The 17,500-nt window shown below is 43.3% G+C and overlaps 1 protein-coding gene across 3 annotated transcripts in view; it reads right to left on the bottom strand.

Annotated features, from left to right (window-relative positions):
• The window catches only part of LOC134456613 (neural cell adhesion molecule L1-like protein), a 76,911-nt gene that overhangs the window by 39,245 nt on the left and 20,166 nt on the right, over positions 1–17,500 (bottom strand). For all 3 annotated transcript variants that reach the window (XM_063208029.1, XM_063208028.1, XM_063208030.1), the window contains exons 10-21: positions 17,478–17,500; positions 15,851–15,991; positions 15,019–15,130; positions 13,563–13,729; positions 13,131–13,296; positions 12,503–12,627; positions 10,938–11,039; positions 9,147–9,344; positions 7,846–7,916; positions 6,412–6,634; positions 4,024–4,139; positions 42–246 (exon numbers count right to left, since the gene is read on the bottom strand). The exon at positions 17,478–17,500 is cut by the window's right edge and continues 112 nt beyond it. In XM_063208029.1, coding sequence (XP_063064099.1) covers positions 42–246; positions 4,024–4,139; positions 6,412–6,634; positions 7,846–7,916; positions 9,147–9,344; positions 10,938–11,039; positions 12,503–12,627; positions 13,131–13,296; positions 13,563–13,729; positions 15,019–15,130; positions 15,851–15,991; positions 17,478–17,500 — 1,649 coding nt within the window. The remainder of the gene's footprint in view (positions 1–41; positions 247–4,023; positions 4,140–6,411; positions 6,635–7,845; positions 7,917–9,146; positions 9,345–10,937; positions 11,040–12,502; positions 12,628–13,130; positions 13,297–13,562; positions 13,730–15,018; positions 15,131–15,850; positions 15,992–17,477) is intronic.

Here is a 17,500-nt window from a genome sequence, read left to right as displayed (position 1 = left end):
TGTGTGTCTCCAGGACACAAAGGTTAAAAGCAGATGTGTACCTCCTTCTGGAGTAGTGAAGGTCACGGGCAGGCTGCTGGGTCCGTGGCCTCTCTTGTTGAAGGTGTTGACGCTGAGGCGGTACTCTGAAAAGGGCTTCAGGCCGGGGATCAGGGTGTGGGTGCGGTTGCCCACGACACGTATGGACTGCTTCTCACCGTAGGATTTAGAAGAAGAAAGCAGACTTTGCGTCCTCCACCAGTTCACCTGCAAGAGCCATCAAGGATATAGAGGCTGTAAGAGGCCAGTACGTGCAAAAAAGAGGCCAGTACGAACGCCTGATGCCGGCACGCAGCAAACACTAACAATCTCACCCGTCGTGACTGCTTCTGCTTCATTTCATTATCGTTTTGTTTTTAACATTCTTGTCAATCTATCTGTGAAGCACATTCAGCTGCATGTCCTGTATGAAATTGTGCTATACAAATAAAGTTATTATTATTATTGAACGGAGTAATACTATGAAATGAAAGTACAGATAATTGTATGTGTGTGTGTGTGTGTGTGGGGGGGGGTGTGTGTGTGTGTGTGTGTGTGTGTGTGTGTGTGTGTGTGTGTGTGTGTGTGTGTGTGTGTGTGTGTGTGTGTGTGTGTGTGTGTGTGTGTGTGTGTGTGTGTGTGTGTGTTTGATTGTCTGTGTGTGTGTGTGTGTGTGTGTGTGTGTGTGTGTGTGTGTGTGTGTGTGTGTGTGTGTGTGTGTGTGTGTGTGTGTGTGTGTGTGTGTGTGTGTGTGTGTGTGTGTGTGTGTGTGTGTGTGTGTGTATGTCTGTGTCTGTGTCTGTGTCTGTGTCTGTGTCTGTGTGTCTGGAGTGGGCATCAGAAAAGGTCAGAGAATCACTATGAGATAAGCCTGTGCCATCACCTTAAGAGCTGACCGTGTGCCAAGACAGGTGCTGCAGAGGATAAGTAGCAGACAGTGTTTCCGCGTGTGTGCATGAACAGAGTGTGCGCGTGCATGTTTGTGTTCAGGTTTGTCCAAGATATGTGGAATAAGGTAATACTACTGCATAAACTAAATCATTGCAGGACAAATGGTGTGAAGAAGAGAGGAGGGACAGACAAACAGACGAACATAAATTCAGAAAGAAGCATGTGAGGTTTGAGTGAAAAGAAAATGGTGGTGGATGGATAGCGAGAGTGGTCCGAAAGTGGTGGAATGAATAAAGTGTAGAAGTGTAGAAGCGCTGCGACCTAACAGCAGGAAAGCCGAGCAAGAGGAAGAGGAAGAAGAAGAGGAAGAGAACATGGACGAGGAGAGGGAGGAGAGGACTGGGAGGGAGGCAGAAGAGAGGAGCACTTCTGAGGCATAACCTTAAAGAGGAGTGTGGAGAAAACACCAGCCTCAAAGAACAGGTCATGTTGAGAGGGAGATGGCAGGACTTACGAGTAAGTGCACTGACAGAGCGAGAAGTGAAAACCCAGGTGAAAAACCCATATACTTAAAGTGTACTTTTTTTGACCGTACTTAGTACAAAGTGTACTATTTTCGGCGATTTAAAGTGCACTTCATTGCACTATTAGTGCGCTGAAGCACTACTAAAGCAGTACTTCAGCACACTTGCAGCACAATGAGGATGCTAAATTGGCACCGCTTTTGGACAACTTTAAGTGCACTACAAGCATACTTTTGAAAGTATGCTCCAAACACGCTTTTCATGCATTCGTATGGCATTAATAGTGTGCTTGAGTACACTTCTATAACATTTTATTATTACTAGAAGTACAATAAAAGTATATTAACTTCATGCTTCTTTGGACTACATTGGAACATTTTAAGTATGTAAAAAGTATATCATATTAAGTATTGTAAATATATAACAGGTATGCTTGAAGTATATTTACAGTACACTCCCAAGTACAACGAATATTATAAATGAAATGCTACAATCCATGCTGGTTCTCAGAGCTTGTACATTACACACAGCCACATGTCACAGTAGTGATACAGTATGCATGCCTAGCACGACTGACATTTACAATCAATGCATTGTTACAGAGATTTCAGATACACATTTCGCTTTATTTCATTATTGTTCCACCTTCCTGCAGATGATCATTTGAATTGATCACGAATGGTGACCCTTGTTTCTTTGTTTGAACAACTAGTTCCAACTTACCTCTCACCATGATATCATAGGAAGTGGGAGTCTATATATACCAGAACATATACGTGACCATCATAATGACGGTGGGAAAATGGCCATTTTTTGTGTACCACTTTAAAATGTTAAAACTCCTACAATAAATGCAGAATATAACAATGAGTAATATTTTCATGCAAACCAAAGATATTCCTTAGAGGTAAATGGATTTCTGTTTGAGAAATTTAGCTCCAAGAAGTGCATTGCATGATGGTACATGCATGATGATGTATGATGGGTAAATGCACTTTGTGTAAGCACACTTTGAATATATTTGGATGAAGCACAATCATGGTGCACTTAGAAAAAGTATACTTCCAATAGGTTAAAGTGATTTACTTTAAAGCGCACTATAGAAAATCACACTTCGAAATCACTTGGGTGAAGTATAATCAAAGTGCACTTAAAAAAAGTGCAATTGCAATATGTTATTAAAAAATACACTTTTAGTAAGTTCACTATTAGAACACTATTAGTATATTCCTCTAAATACACTTTAGCCAAACATCTTCTAAGTGCACTTTATGTATGGTTCGCAAAGTGTACTTTCTTTGAGAGCAACTTAATTACATCTAATTTTAAGTACACTTTAAATAAGCATATTGTAAACATACTTTTTCTTAGCACAAAAAGTGTGAGTGCGCTTTTAACATGCTAAGTACACTTCAGTCGTGCTTTTATTGTACTAAATTGAACCACTTTTTCACCTGGGAAGGCCTTTCTTGGTTGGAGTAAAGTAAAGGAGCTCTGTTGCAGATGTACTGTGCTAACCAAAGGAGAGCCGCACAGTTTTGAGGGCTCAGGCAATGTGCTGTTGCACAACCGTTGAGTGGGAGATAATGGCAACACTTTACTGTAAGGAACTACAATGAATAGCAAACTACTATCTACATCTTCAGGCATGAATAGCTTGAAATGCATGACAATGAGCATTGAACATTGAATGTCTATATGCCCTCTTCAATGGCACTATGCGAGGAAACTATACTGAGGAGGGGAAACCAGAACTCTGAACTGTAGACCATAGCATGTAACCAATGTGTCCTCAGTGTTAGTGAATAGCCAACATGAATAGAATACAATAGAACATGTGAAATGAGTGAAGGCTGACTAACAAATTAACCGATTTGAAATAGATTTATGAAAAAAATAGAAGAACATATGGAACATGCAACAATTTCAATCACATTTTCTTGTAAACTTCCACATAGCCTACTGTACTAATGCCTGGATAATTTAGCAGGCGAGACTGTTCAACAGAGAACGAATGTGTGGTGTTTAGTGGTGTCAACAATGATCGATTCGGCGATGCAATCCAATGCGGGGCATGGACGATCCAGAATCGATCCGGCAAGTTCCAGAATCGATTTTTTAAGCAAAGCAATTTTTTAAAGTTTCAATTACTTCCATGGATATTTCGGGAGCAAATGAATGTTAAATTAAATAAAAGCACTTCAAAACATTGCAAGACTGATATAGACTGATACAGACTGATACAGAAAACATCCAATAAATTGTTGCTCAGTATCTGACTACTTGTATTGCCTCATCATGACTGATGAGCTTTGCTTTCAGTAGAAATGTCATGCATTGCAATGCATTGTAGAATTGAATCGGATCGGATCACATAGAATCGAATCGAATCGCTACCTCCCGAATCGTGATCGAATCGGATCATGAGGGCAGTGCCGATCCACACCACTAGTGGTGTTATGCATTCATCAACATGAAACAATTGATAATGAAGCAAGCAGCAGCAGGGGTATGTTCTCTCTAACCATCTGTATGGGTGCACCAAAGCAATGGGGGTGGGTGTTGGTGGGTAGGTGGGGGGTAAACTCACAGTGTATCCTCCCAGGTGCCCGCGCAGCGTGTGGGCAGGGACAGGCGCCCAGCGTACCCGTGCCAGAGTGGCATTCATCACCTCCACAGACGGGCTCTCAGGAGATGCCAGCGGCACTGCACACAGCACAGCACAGCACAGCACCGGACGCACGCAGCAAACAAACACACACACACACAAACAAACACACACACACACACATGTGCGAGTGAACACACACACACACACACACACACACACACACACACACACACACACACACACACACACACACACACACACACACACACACACACACACACACACACACACACACACACACAAATGAGCATCCAAGTAAACTTTGCCAGAGAGCCTATACACACACAGTGGACAGAGTGAAAGAGGAAGAGGAAGAGAGAGAGAGAGAGAGAGAGAGAGGGCGAGAGAGAGAGCCATATACACAAAAACAACAACAGTCTGTGACAGACATGAGCTTAAAATAAACATGGACACAACATTTTAACAACACAAACATGGACACAGACACACAACGACACAAAGAGAGAGACAGCGCGCGAGAGAAAGTGAGAGAAAGAGAGAGATAGAGAGAGAGAGAGAGAGAGAGAGAGAGAGAGAGAGAGAGAGAGAGAGAGAGAGAGAGAGAGAGAGAGAGAGAGAGAGAGAGAGAGAGAGCAAGTGACGCAGAAAGAGTGAGAGAGAGGTATAATGAGAGAGCGAGAGAGAGATAGAAGGAGAGAGAAAGATAGACACATGATGCAAACACACAATAAGCACTACACACATTTAACACCAAGACAACCAATAATGCAAAGACAGATGGAAATAAAAACACAAAGGGAAAACATATGGCAAGCAGATGTGCACATACATACACACCCGTCCCAGTGGGGGGGATATATTGCCTGAACGCTTATCACGTGCGTATTTCATCTCCTATATTCTATCGCTGACGGGACCATCCATGTATATAAAGAGGGCAAGACACCTTGCGAAGGGGGAGAAGGAAAGACGCCCACCAGAGATTCTTTAAGTATAGAGATATGCCATTGTAATAGGTTGCTATGGGCACCTAACATGACCAGGTTCCGGTCTGCCTAAAGGGGGTGTCATAATGCTCCAAACATTGAATAGAACAGTCCTTAGGTCTGCCTATGTCTGTCTAATAGAACCCGGAAACAATGGGCCAATGGAACCTCTCCCTCTCTACTCTCTCTGACACCCACCTTCTCTCATTATTTATCCCTCCAGCCTCAGCTGCTGATGCAATGAACTTGAACATGAAAAATGATCACGCGTCAACCGTCCGGCCCCTGTCATATTTCACTTGTCTCACACACACAATGCAAGGTTTTCTGTTTTGTTTTTTTTTCCTCCTCCCCTCGTCCATAAATGCACGGTCCCGTTTCGTTTTGTGTACGCGCGGGAGAAAAACATAAAAGACTACAGGGCCAGCACTCACACTTTGGAGACTATCGCCTCAGCACTGTCAGGGAAAAGACGGGAGGAAAATGTCAACTTTGCAAAGCAACTCAGGGCCTAATTAACACTAACACACAGCCACGGTTTTTACACTGACAAGGAGAAGGGAGAGGAGAAGAACAACAAAAAAATACAAAAAACAAATCCACACCTGATGCATTCCCCCGCAGACAGTGCCAAAAGACAACTGCAGACAACAACTGATCATTTGACAAGCAACCTTTTTCACAGCACATCGAGCATTTGCTTGAGAGGAATGGACCAATTAATGGGAACAGTATTTCCTGTCAAGCTTGTACACAGTGAGTGGAGTACAAACAAACGGTAAGCAAAAAAAGATATTCGATATTGGAATACATCAGGACTCATAAAGGCCATATCAGAGTTTACATGTAACAGGCCAGGGTTTACATTGTCAGCCCAGGGCCTTACCAGGGCAACATATACAGTAAGTCATGAAATACAGTATGTGCCATTTGTGCATTAAATTACTGCAAATACAGAATGTGTGTGTAATTAGTGTTTTACTCAAATTTACCAGAGACTTTGTGACTTTGAATTTACTCTACCAGTTTGATTACAGTAATAACTTTACATTGGTTTCGTAGCTATATTAGTTTCTTAGAGCCTCTGTTATTTAGTAGTAACTAAATAACTACTAATAGTAGTAACACTCAATTATTTTGAGCGTCTGGGCTTATGCTGTAAACCTCGAAAGGTAAAACCCACAAAGCTATCAGCCTGTGCCTAAGAAAGTGGCTAAAGTTGGCTATGATTATGTCCTCTTTTGAAAGTCGCTTTGGTTATAAAGCGTCTGCCAAATGCAATGGAATCTAATGTAATGAAAGTAATTATGGCAAAAACTGTGACTTTTTTGCAGAGTGAATACAACAACAGATCCCTTACCGTCCTCCCCAGAGTAGCCGGTCACCACGCGGGGCTCGGGGCCCCAGCCCTGCTGGTTGTGGGCCTGGATCTTGATCTCGTAGGGCACGAAGGTGGGTGTGTTCTTCACCACGAAGGAGTGCCTCTTCACCATCTGCTCGCTCCAGCTGTCGTCCATGCCCAGCCGCCGGTAGCTCACCTTGTACTCCAGCCCGGGGGCGTTGTGCTCCACCGGCAGCAGGGGCTGTCCACACACACACACACACACACACACACACACACACACACACACACACACACACACACACACACACACACACACACACACACACACACACACACACACACACACACACACACACACACACACACACATGCACACACCAGGGTGATGTGATGTGATGCACGATTTAATTACCACCGTTAACTCACTACTGTTGATTACCGATCACTCCCCCCCACCATTTATCTTTTAATAAAGCACATTAAACACATCAAGGCTGTAGGAGCTGTGTCGTCGCAATGACAGAATGTGGTCTTGTGGCTAAGGCTGTGCTAATTATAGGGCTTTTACAAAGAAAGCTATCTACAACACCAATAATAGTGTTAATATATTGTTAATATACTTCCTTTATTTCTTTGATTTACATCAAATGTACATTCATATTCCTTTCACACTTTCACAATGATCGTCCTTTCACACTATTCATGTACAAACTTGGCTGTATTTATGAAAGGTGCCACAAATAACACACCTGCGCATGTATTGTAGTTACGATAACGTCAGTCAATCATCTGACGTGTAATTAAACACGACAACAGGCAAAACTTATCTTTATCCTCCTGAGATTCGTCAAATTATTCATCACTCACTGTGCATCAGCTTTTAAGTTGCAATGCAATAAAATGACACATACCGGTAAAGCATAATGACATAAATGACAAAGCATGATTTACATGTCTATAGACCAGTGTTTCCCAACCTTTTTCTTCAGGGACCCATATTTTTACCATTGTAAGCTTTGATGAGTGCGCGAGCGCGAGTCGCACAATATTCTGTTTCATGCGAAAACTCATTAGTTATCAGTTTATTCCTCAATTTCTCTTCAGTCAAATATATAAAAAAAATGTTAAATGTATCACTTACATTTTGTTGCTTCATAGTAGTTTAAATGCTTCGTCATTTATTCAACATTGGCTATATATGTTATTAAAATTAAACCCCTTAAAATCAAGAGGGCTTTGCGACCCACTGTGGATCTTTGGCTACCCATAGGTTGGGTCCTGACTCCCGACCCATAGGTTGGGAACCACTGAACTAAGACTACTCTGCTCACAGAGTACACAGTAAAGTGTATGCAGCATTGCATTCTGAGCCACAGTAGTCTGATGCACTGTCATGCATTTTTCATTTTTCATCTGATACTGCTGCCGATGCAATACTTTAGCCCTTACCTCCCAGGTGATGTCCATCTGGTTTGGCAGGTGACCCTCAATTTTGATGTTCTCTGGATTCCTGTCTGGCTCTGTTAGGACACACACACGCACACACACACACACATACACACACACATACACACACACATACACACACACACATACACACACTCACATACACACACTCACACACACACATACACACGCACACACACACACACACACACACACACACACACACACACACACACACACACACACACACACACACACACACACACACACACACACACACACAGACACACACACACACAGACACACACAGACACACACACACCAGACACACTGTCTGCTCAATCTAATCCCCACGCAGCCGCACTGGCCAGAATCAATAGCGCCGCACGGATTTACGGTGGCAGCGCGGTAAATCACTGGTAATGATAGTAAACTGCACTGTAAAAAGGCATTGCCCAATTTATTGGGGGGCGTTAAAATGCACATGAGGATTTACTGGGCCGGTCTAATCGGCGGGGTAAACCTTAAAAAAGTTGATGAGCTAGCGGCTTCGCTAAAGTTCAAGGGGAGCCAGGGATGTCAGAGAGAAAGTCAGCCCATGACACGAGATGAGATGGATGAGGAGATAGATAGATGGACGGACAGAGAGAGTGAGTGAGAGACATAAAATAGGAAGCGACAGACGGAGGGATGGCTTGATTGAGAGAGATAAGTCTTTGAGAAAGACTCTGGGAAGGCAAAAGTGTCAGATAAGCTATCCAAGTCGTCAGACAGCCACCCAGTCTGTCAAACAGACAGACAGACAGATAGACAGACAGACAGACAGACAGACTGTACATAGATCCATAAATTGATAATACAGAATGACAGAGTGAGAAGAAACAGAAACAGCAAAGCAAACAACAAGAGAGGAGGAAAGCAGGAGAGGAGAATTACTAGTATTAGAAACGAAGGATAGAGCTGAGAAGACATGGAGCTGAGAGACACACAGAGAGAACAAAAGAAAAAGAGAATGAAAGCAGGACATGGTCTGGACTGAATTTGTTTTTGAAAAAGGCGGAGACCCACTTCACCCACAGTGGTCAATATCTCACTATTGTACTATTACTACAAATACTGGAGCAGAGAGAGAGAGATCATCTTTGCCGAAGTGAACAGGCGGAGCGAGACACTCCGAAGTGCAAATTTTAGCCATGGATTCCATAGACATCATTCTGCAGCATCAGAAAAGATAGGAAGAAGCGTGTCGTTGTGAAATAAAGTGAAGTGAGGTGAAGCAGCAGCAGTGCAGGGGAGAGACGGACCTGTGGCCTGGGTCTTGTATCTGTCCGTGGGCTTGCTGGGAGGGCTGCGGCCCACGTTGTTGAGGGCGCTGACCCGGAAGCGGTAGTTGAGGTGCCCCTGTAGGGTGAGCAAGGCGGCGGCGTGGTTACCCGGCACCTTCTCCAGCTGCCGCCACCTGCCCGGGCTCCAACGGTCCTCCTCGTACTCCACCGCATACTCTGCAGACACAGGTGTCAACAGTAAAGGTCAAAGTTCATTGTAAGTTAAGGTTAGTTAAGAGGTAAATCATCTAATGCGAGAGCTTTTCTTAAGAAAATGAGGACTCCAGGCTCTTCTATTAGATGATTTATCTCTGAACTTAACCTTAACTTATCCTGAACCAGCTGTGTAGTATAGGCCCATGGTCTAAGTCAGTGTTTCCCAACCAGGGGTACGTGTACCACTAGGTATGCGAGCACACTGCAGGGGGTACTTGGAAAAGTGTTATTATTATAACAAATGTATGGAGCAGCCACATCAGGACAGAGAAAATGATATAGAAAATTAATTAGGGGGTACTCATGTCACAACTAAGAGGCTTAGGGGTACGCAAGACAAAAAAGGTTGGGAAACACTGGTCTAAGTACAACACTAGCACATGATACTGCATAGCTGTTATACTAGTTCATCCATCGTACCTAATGAAGTAGGTTGACTATGCTGTTACTGAAAAAAAAAACTATAAAAACCTAGCAAGAACCCACTACAAACTTGAACCAACTAGCTGATCGAAAGACAAGTACACAGGTCAACTGGCACAGAGTCCCTTACACTTTCAATTGGCTAGAACTACACACAGTAGACAATGCAGTGTTAATTCAACATTTAGAGGGACAACTGAACATCTTCTACATCAGGGGTCCCCAACCTTTCTGTGTCTGAGGTCTACCAAGGCTACCCGATGCCTGCTGAGAGCTACCCAAGGGCTACTTTTGGCTACCTGGCGCCCGCGGGCACAACGTTGGTGACACCTGTTCTAGATTGTATTTGATGTTGAAAGTGTTGAATTGACAATGCATTTTTATTGTGTATACTGGATCACAGGACATAAGTTCATAATTTGTCACCTGATCTAGTCCTTAAAAAATCGTTTTACAGATTCTATATTATTACATTACGTTTTACGAATATTACAATATTACATTTCATTTCCAATGAAAATATGGTAAATACATGTGAACACTACAGTTATTCATTTTTTGAAAACAAGAGGTCAATGTTTGAATACAGTACATCAGTAAAAGAAGCAATGGGAATCTATTACATTTCAAAATGAGCTATTTTCGTATCAATTTAAGCACCTCCTGGTAACACTTTATAATAATGTTCCTTAGTAAAGACTCAGTAAATAATGAACTAATGATGAATAAAACATTAACACATGTTTTTATTATTAACTACGTTTTATTAATGCTTTATAAAATATCTACAAATGATATATTCAAGATTTTACACACCTTATAACAGAGTATTTTATTCATTTACAATCAACTTGTAAATGTTTGATAAATATAAAATATTAACATAGCATTTCCTAGTCATTTACAAGCATTTGTTTACATTTCCTACTCATTTACAAACGTTTGTTAATGTTTTGTTCATCAATAGTTAATTATTTATTAAGTCTTTATAATGCTTTTTTGCATCCATTATTCTAAAGTGTTACCCACCTCCTATTGTATGAAAGGAGCTGTTTTCCTATCTCCTAAAAGCTGGCAGTTTAATTTGAGGCTATTTCAAAGGGACTGCTGTGTGCAGAACTGGTTGATTACCCGTGATGGGACTATTGTGGTCGTTGCCAGGCGTCCATTTGAGCCTGACACTGCGGCCCCTCTTCTCTGTCAGCAGCACATTCTCAGGGGCTTCGGGAACGTCTGCAGTGGGGCCACAGGAGAGAGGAGAGGAGAGGAGAGGAGAGGAGAGGAGAGGAGAGGAGAGGAGAGGAGAGGAGAGCAGAGGAGAGGAGAGGAGAGGAGAGTAGAGGAGAAGAGAGGAGAGCAGAGGAGAGGAGAGAAGAGGAGAGGAGAGGAGAGGAGAGGAGAGGAGAGGAGAGGAGAGGAGAGGAGAGGAGAGGAGAGAAGAGGAGAGGAAATGAGCAGAGAACAGAAGAGAGGAAAGAGGAAACGAGAGGAACGGAGAGGAGAGGAGAGGAGAGGAGGTGAGGAGAGGAGAGAGGATACGAGAGGAATGGAGAGTAGGCGAGAGGAGAGGAGAGGAGAGGAGAGGAGAGGAGAGGAGAGGGGGTGATCAGGAGAGGAGAGGAAAGGAAAGGAAAGGAAAGGAAAGGAAAGGAAAGGAAAGGAAAGGAAAGGAAAGGAAAGGAAAGGAAAGGAAAGGAAAGGAAAGGAAAGGAGTGGAGAACAGAGGAGAGGAGAGAGGAGATGAGAGGTACGGAGAGTAGAGGAGAGGAGGTGAGGAGAGGAGAGGAGAGGAGAGAGCAGAGGAGAGGAGAGGAGAGGAGAGGAAATGAGCAGAGAACAGAGGAGATGAGAGGAGAGAGGAGATCAGAGGAACGGAGAGTAGAGGAGAGGAGGTGAGGAGAGGAGAGGAGAGGAACGGAGAGGAGAGGAGAGGAGAGGAGAGGAGAGGAGAGGAGAGGAGAGGAAAGGAGAGGAGAGGAAATGAGCGGAGAACAGAGGAGAGGAGAGGAGAGAGGAGAGGAGAGGAACGGAGAGGAGGTGAGGAGAGGAGAGGAGAGGAGAGGAGAGGAGAAAAGAGGAGAGGAGAGGAGAGGAGTTGAGATAAGAAGAGAAAAGAGGAGAGGAGAGGAGAGGAGATGAGAGGAGGTGAAGGGAGGAGTGGAGAGGAGATGAAGGACTCATTACATCACAGCATCAGGGCATAATAATCAGGTCCGCCGCATCGTTAGACACGATGAGCACAATTACCGTGGCGGCCGGCAAATACTTCACCGCGGCGTAGCCGCACACACTATGATGGGCAAGCAAATGGTTGCTCACTAATGAGACAGCAGGACTGTGTTTTTTTGTGAGAAATACACAGGGTGTCTGACCCCTGTTTTTCATCAGTACCACTGCAAAGGTGATTAAGAAATGTGGAATTTTCCAGAGAGCCGAGTTTTTTTTTCTTGGTCGCAGACAACAAACAGTGAGCAGGAATGCATTTCTCCAAAGCATCGTTGCTAACCAGTTAGCAACTAAGAAGGTTGCTAATGGGAAATTGCATTGCAACTAAGTAAGTTGCTAACTGAGTTAGCAACAATGCTTTCGAGAAACGAGAAATTGCAACTAAGAAAGTTGCTAACTGAGTTAGCAACGACGCTTTCGAGAAACGCACTCCAGGCATAACGGTGACGGGGACACAAAGCTGGACCTACCCAGCACGGTGAGGTAAGCCGAAGCCCGGTCCTGATCCAAGGGTGTCCTGGCGACGCAGGAGTACAGCCCCTCGTCACTGTGGCTGACATTTGCAATCTGCAGCATCCCATCTGTCACCGAATACCTGCAGAAGCAATAACAATCATTGCGCTTTGTATACCAGCTGATATACGGTAGCTTGAATAAAAATAGATTCATGGACAAAGACAATCAATGATTACGCCAATTATTTGGTCAGATAGGTTCTATTCAACCATCAACTATTTATTCAACCAACCAAATCAATCATCCAATCATTAATTTTCTTCATAGTAAGGAATGAGTGAATATAAATGGGAAATTCTATGAAAACAGTTTATGAATTCCACAAATAACTCAAAAATGTAGATCCCTCTTGCTAGATGGCTCGTAATAGAAAGGCAGCACAGCCAAACTGCATGTGTGGAGCTGTGAGTGGGTTCAAACAACTAAGCATGACAAGCACTGTATGGGCGTGCATTTGAGCCAGGAGTTATCCATCATCCCCACACATTGACAGCGTCCCACTGCCAACTCTTATTTTGCCTCCTGGCTGTGTGTGTGTGTGTGTGTGTGTGTGTGTGTGTGTGTGCTGCTCGTATTGCGTACCGCGCGTCCTCTGTGGCATTCAGGTACGCCTCGTCACCATTTCGCACCCACAGGATCTCCAGCTCCCTGCGGAGGCTCCTGTCATAGCGAGGCCTGCACATAAATTGGGCCGTGGTGCCGCGCAGAATCTTCTGGTCCTGTGGGGGCTCGGTAATCTGTGTCGCCTCTGTAGCAGACAGAGAGACGAGAGGAGATGAGGGCGGAGGGAGGGAGGGAGGGAGGGAGACAGAAAGGGGAGATGGGACAGCAGCAGAGCTTATGATTGTTCTAGGTTGTCAAACATGTCAAGTCTACAACCTGCACTTTCAAAAAAACAAAAAAAAAGCCCACGTCTAAAAAAGCAGTGCTATGAAAACATCAGAGTTGACAGGAGTGAATACATTAGTAGGGGGAAAATGAGCCCCCTGCTCTCCCATCGCGTGTGCAAGATACCTTTTATCTCCAGCTTGGCCGTGATGGCTGTCTCTCCCTCGGAGTTGGAGGCCCGGCAGCTGTATTGTCCCGAGTCCTCCCTCTCCACGCTCTTGATGAGCAGAGATCCGTCCTCCAGCCTGGAGAATCGCTCCCCTTCCTCGATCGTGCCCATCGCAGCAGATGACCTGCCAGACAACACAAGCCACACCACCTCTCAGACGGAGGCTTAAGGACTAAACATTGATGCTGACTTTTGGTTGCCACCCAAACTGAAAAGTGCCACAGAAAGTTTCGAAAAACTATGCTTAACCTTCCCACCCACCTCCGCACTGACTGCCAGAGTTTATGACTTTACTTTCAGCCTGTCTGGAGAGGGAATCATGCCCCAGCCGCCCTCCACCTGTCCATATTTTTCTTTTTCAGCTGCCTTGTTTTTCTAGGGTTGAGCTCAGGAATCAACGAAGCAGCCCTCAATATGTCATTCCGCTGATCAATACCCTACCTTTGCCCTGGATTTAAAAAGTTACAGCTCAGCCGGCAATGCCAAAGGCTCTGTCTGCAACACCACTTCAGAGGACTTATGTAACTCTGGTGAAATGTGTGGGAAATACATATATGTGCCCTATACACTTAGAAGTATACAGTACATTTCTGCAGGCTATGTTCCACTCTGCAAAACAACCCCTGCTTCTAAAGGGAAATGCATTCACATTAAATGCAAGTTTTTGGCATGTGAGGACGCAGAAATGCAATAACCAGGGGTGTAGTGGGTTTGGTACGCGGAGGTACGCAGTCCACCCACTTCTCCCAAGGTGAGTTTTTTTCTTTTAAACTTCTGCCCATCTTTGAATACAAAAAAGGTATGAGCACATAACAGTATTGCAGGTGATGGACCAAACAGATGAAAATGGAGAAGAATGACAGTATGCCAGTAGGACAGTAAGGGGGGTTAGCATGATAAGTTGCCTAATGATGATGTTACAAATCGTGTACCCCCACCCACTTTAAAAATCCCCACTACACCACTGGTAATAACAAATCCCCACTCGCTTAATTTTCCGAATTGTAAGTAAAACTATATATTTTCTAAATTATAGACAGAATGCATAATTGAAGTGACTCCGTGGATTGAAGTGTTTCCGTGGATGGATAAATGTAGTAGACTTAGACTTAGACTTAGACTTCTTTATTGTCCATTAAATTTACATGAAATGGAAAATTTGCTTTGGTGGTGGCACAAGACACACAAGACAAACATACATCGCAGTCAACACAATAATAAAGAATAAATAATATATCTATATATGCGTGGTTAATAAGAGAAGATAAAACCTGTGGAATAAATTAATCTCATTACTCTATCCATGTCACTCAGTTAAAAATTTTAAAACTATTTAAAATGTACCATATTACTGCTAAGAGGAGCAGACAGAGCTTCTATGCTGAAGCTTCTATAGTAATGCATAAAACTCACCAAACAATATCAGCTGGTGGTGAGCTGAAGACCTTGCAGTCCAGGATCACCTTGCGTCCTCTCACTGCTGAGTACTCCTGGTAGTCTTTTGTCAGGATGACAGGACGGGCATCTGAAAACACCCAAGAGATGAATAGCAAGCGTTGGGGAGCGCGCGTTGTAAAGGGTTGTGAGTGGGTGTCTTGGGTCAAAGGTCACCAGGTCCCAGTGTTCACCACGTAGCATGCTATACCACTATTGCGCATTGTGTGTACTGAACAATTCTCAGCAATTAATACAGAACTGGGATTGTATAAACTCCATCTTAACCTTTTCAGTGTTGCACCTCATCTAGACATTGCCTAATAATTGCCTAAAAGGCCGTATGATAATTACACATGCAGGCTACTTAACTCTTAAAAGTTGTAACATTCTAGCATTGTCTGTCTACTACGGTCTTTGTCTATTCGAAGTGTAGTATCACCAAAAATACAGGTGGTTTCAGCTTAACTTCCATTTGAAGACTTTCTGGACATATCACATCTAGTCGTGGACCTGAGGTTAATCTTAAGATCCAGATGGAGTATCTGTTAACTTAATTTGATGATGATTATGAAGCATTATGGCACTTATTAATTTTTATTGCACTTTAAGTGGGATGGAGGGTGGCTGTGGGGAGGGGGGTCAAACACTGGTGTCACTTTTATCTCTTGTGCTCTTTACTTGGAAATCTGCTGCTAGTTTTGTACCCCAAACACAATTTTGTTGCCTTTTTTTGACAATAACAATAAAACTCTTGATCTCTTTTTTCTCCGCTTTCCCATGGTGCACGGCGGCCTGCCACGCCACTTACTGAGGACCATGAGGTTGATGTTGGCCATGATGGAGCCGTGGCGGTTGGCGGCCTCACACTGGAACACAGCCGTGTCGCTACGCTGGACGTTCTGCAGCGTGATCTTGTCAGTATAGACTCGCCGGTTGTGTGTGGGCGCATCTGAGAGCAACACAAAGACAACAGGCAGGGGAAAAGAAATGATGGAGAAGAAGAAAGTGTTGGAGAAGAAAGGGATTTCAAAACAGACAGAAAAACACAAGCGTAGGAGACATGCTACAAGGCAGAAGCTGGCAGTTCCTAATGAAGATGGTGGAAGGCCTCTTGTGGGTAAAACCCTAGACAAATAGCGTATTTTTGAGAGGATTTGTCTGTTGTGATGGGCAAAAAAAATAATAGGCATCTAGCAAAATCATTTGCTCTTGTCATTTATCTACTGTTTGGTGATGATGACATAAAGGGCAATGTTTTGAGCAATATCATGCAACATTGTTAACATATGCTGTTAGGGCACTTAACCCATTGATGCTGGATGTTGCGTTGCGCAACATTGAACCTGGCGCGTGGAGCTGCATGATGCAACATTCAGACTCATGAGATTTCAGATTTTTTTATTGAAAATGTTGGTATGTTAAAGTTGCATGAACATGTTCTAATCGAACGCCAGGGTCTTAGCTTTTATATACAATTAATGTCTTGTTTTAAAGTGCTTCAGGTGCTGAGATATTTAGGTTTTTATAGGCTGAGTACCTTTTCCCAAAAAATGGCTTAGGCAGTTAGCATCCATTTCTGCAGGTGCTTCAGGCGTCAATGGGTTAACATGTAATGTAGCCGTGGTATTAGTCAACCCGTTCTCATCAGGGAAAAGAACTGATCAGCAGGCGGCTTTTAAAAAAAACAATCCAGCCATAAAATAAGGCGCCTTTGTGCTGTTGCCCAGCAACATTGTTCAAGCCATTTCCCTTTGCATCATCTTCATATTCACATACAGTTTGTCAGATGTGAGCTTGTATGTGTGAAAGAAGCAGCACATTCTAAAAAAAAGAACATTATTTAAAATGCTTCCAGAAGTTCCAGACTGTTCACAGACTGGTGCTGATATTAGGCTGTATGTAAATGGTGTTTAGACATTGGCCTCGTTAACATGAGACAAGACATTTAAATCAGAATGATGATTCATTTCATTCTGAATAAGACTTAACTCTTGACCTAAGAAGCAAACAAACAATCTGGATAATTCTGTTTGAAAACATCATAACACAAATTCACAATTTGGAATTAAATGAAAGAGCAATGTAAACTCGACAGAACTATTTAATTCTGAATTATTAAATTCAGAATTAAAAACCATAATGTAAACATGGCCATTGTCACATGTATCCTGTACAGGGGTGCATTTCTCAAAAGAGAAGTTGTTAGCCTGTTAGCAACTTGGGTAGTTGAAATTGCATTGCAAACAACAAAGTAGATAACATAGTTAGCAACTATGGATTTGAGAAATGCACCCCAGCTGAGGTACAGTAGGTCTTGTACAGGATGGAGAGAGGCACCACATGTTGTTCTCGATGGTCACTCACCCCAGGAAGAATAGCTAATGCTAAAAGAAAAAGCTAATGGGGATCTAATAAAAACAAACAAACAAACTCACCCCCGATGAGCTGTCCATTCATC

This window comes from Engraulis encrasicolus, chromosome 10, assembly GCF_034702125.1.
Source record: "Engraulis encrasicolus isolate BLACKSEA-1 chromosome 10, IST_EnEncr_1.0, whole genome shotgun sequence".
Lineage (NCBI taxonomy): Eukaryota > Metazoa > Chordata > Actinopteri > Clupeiformes > Engraulidae > Engraulis > Engraulis encrasicolus.
The sequence above is the reverse complement of the archived record's forward strand: the minus strand, read 5'-3'. Positions and strand labels throughout refer to the sequence as shown.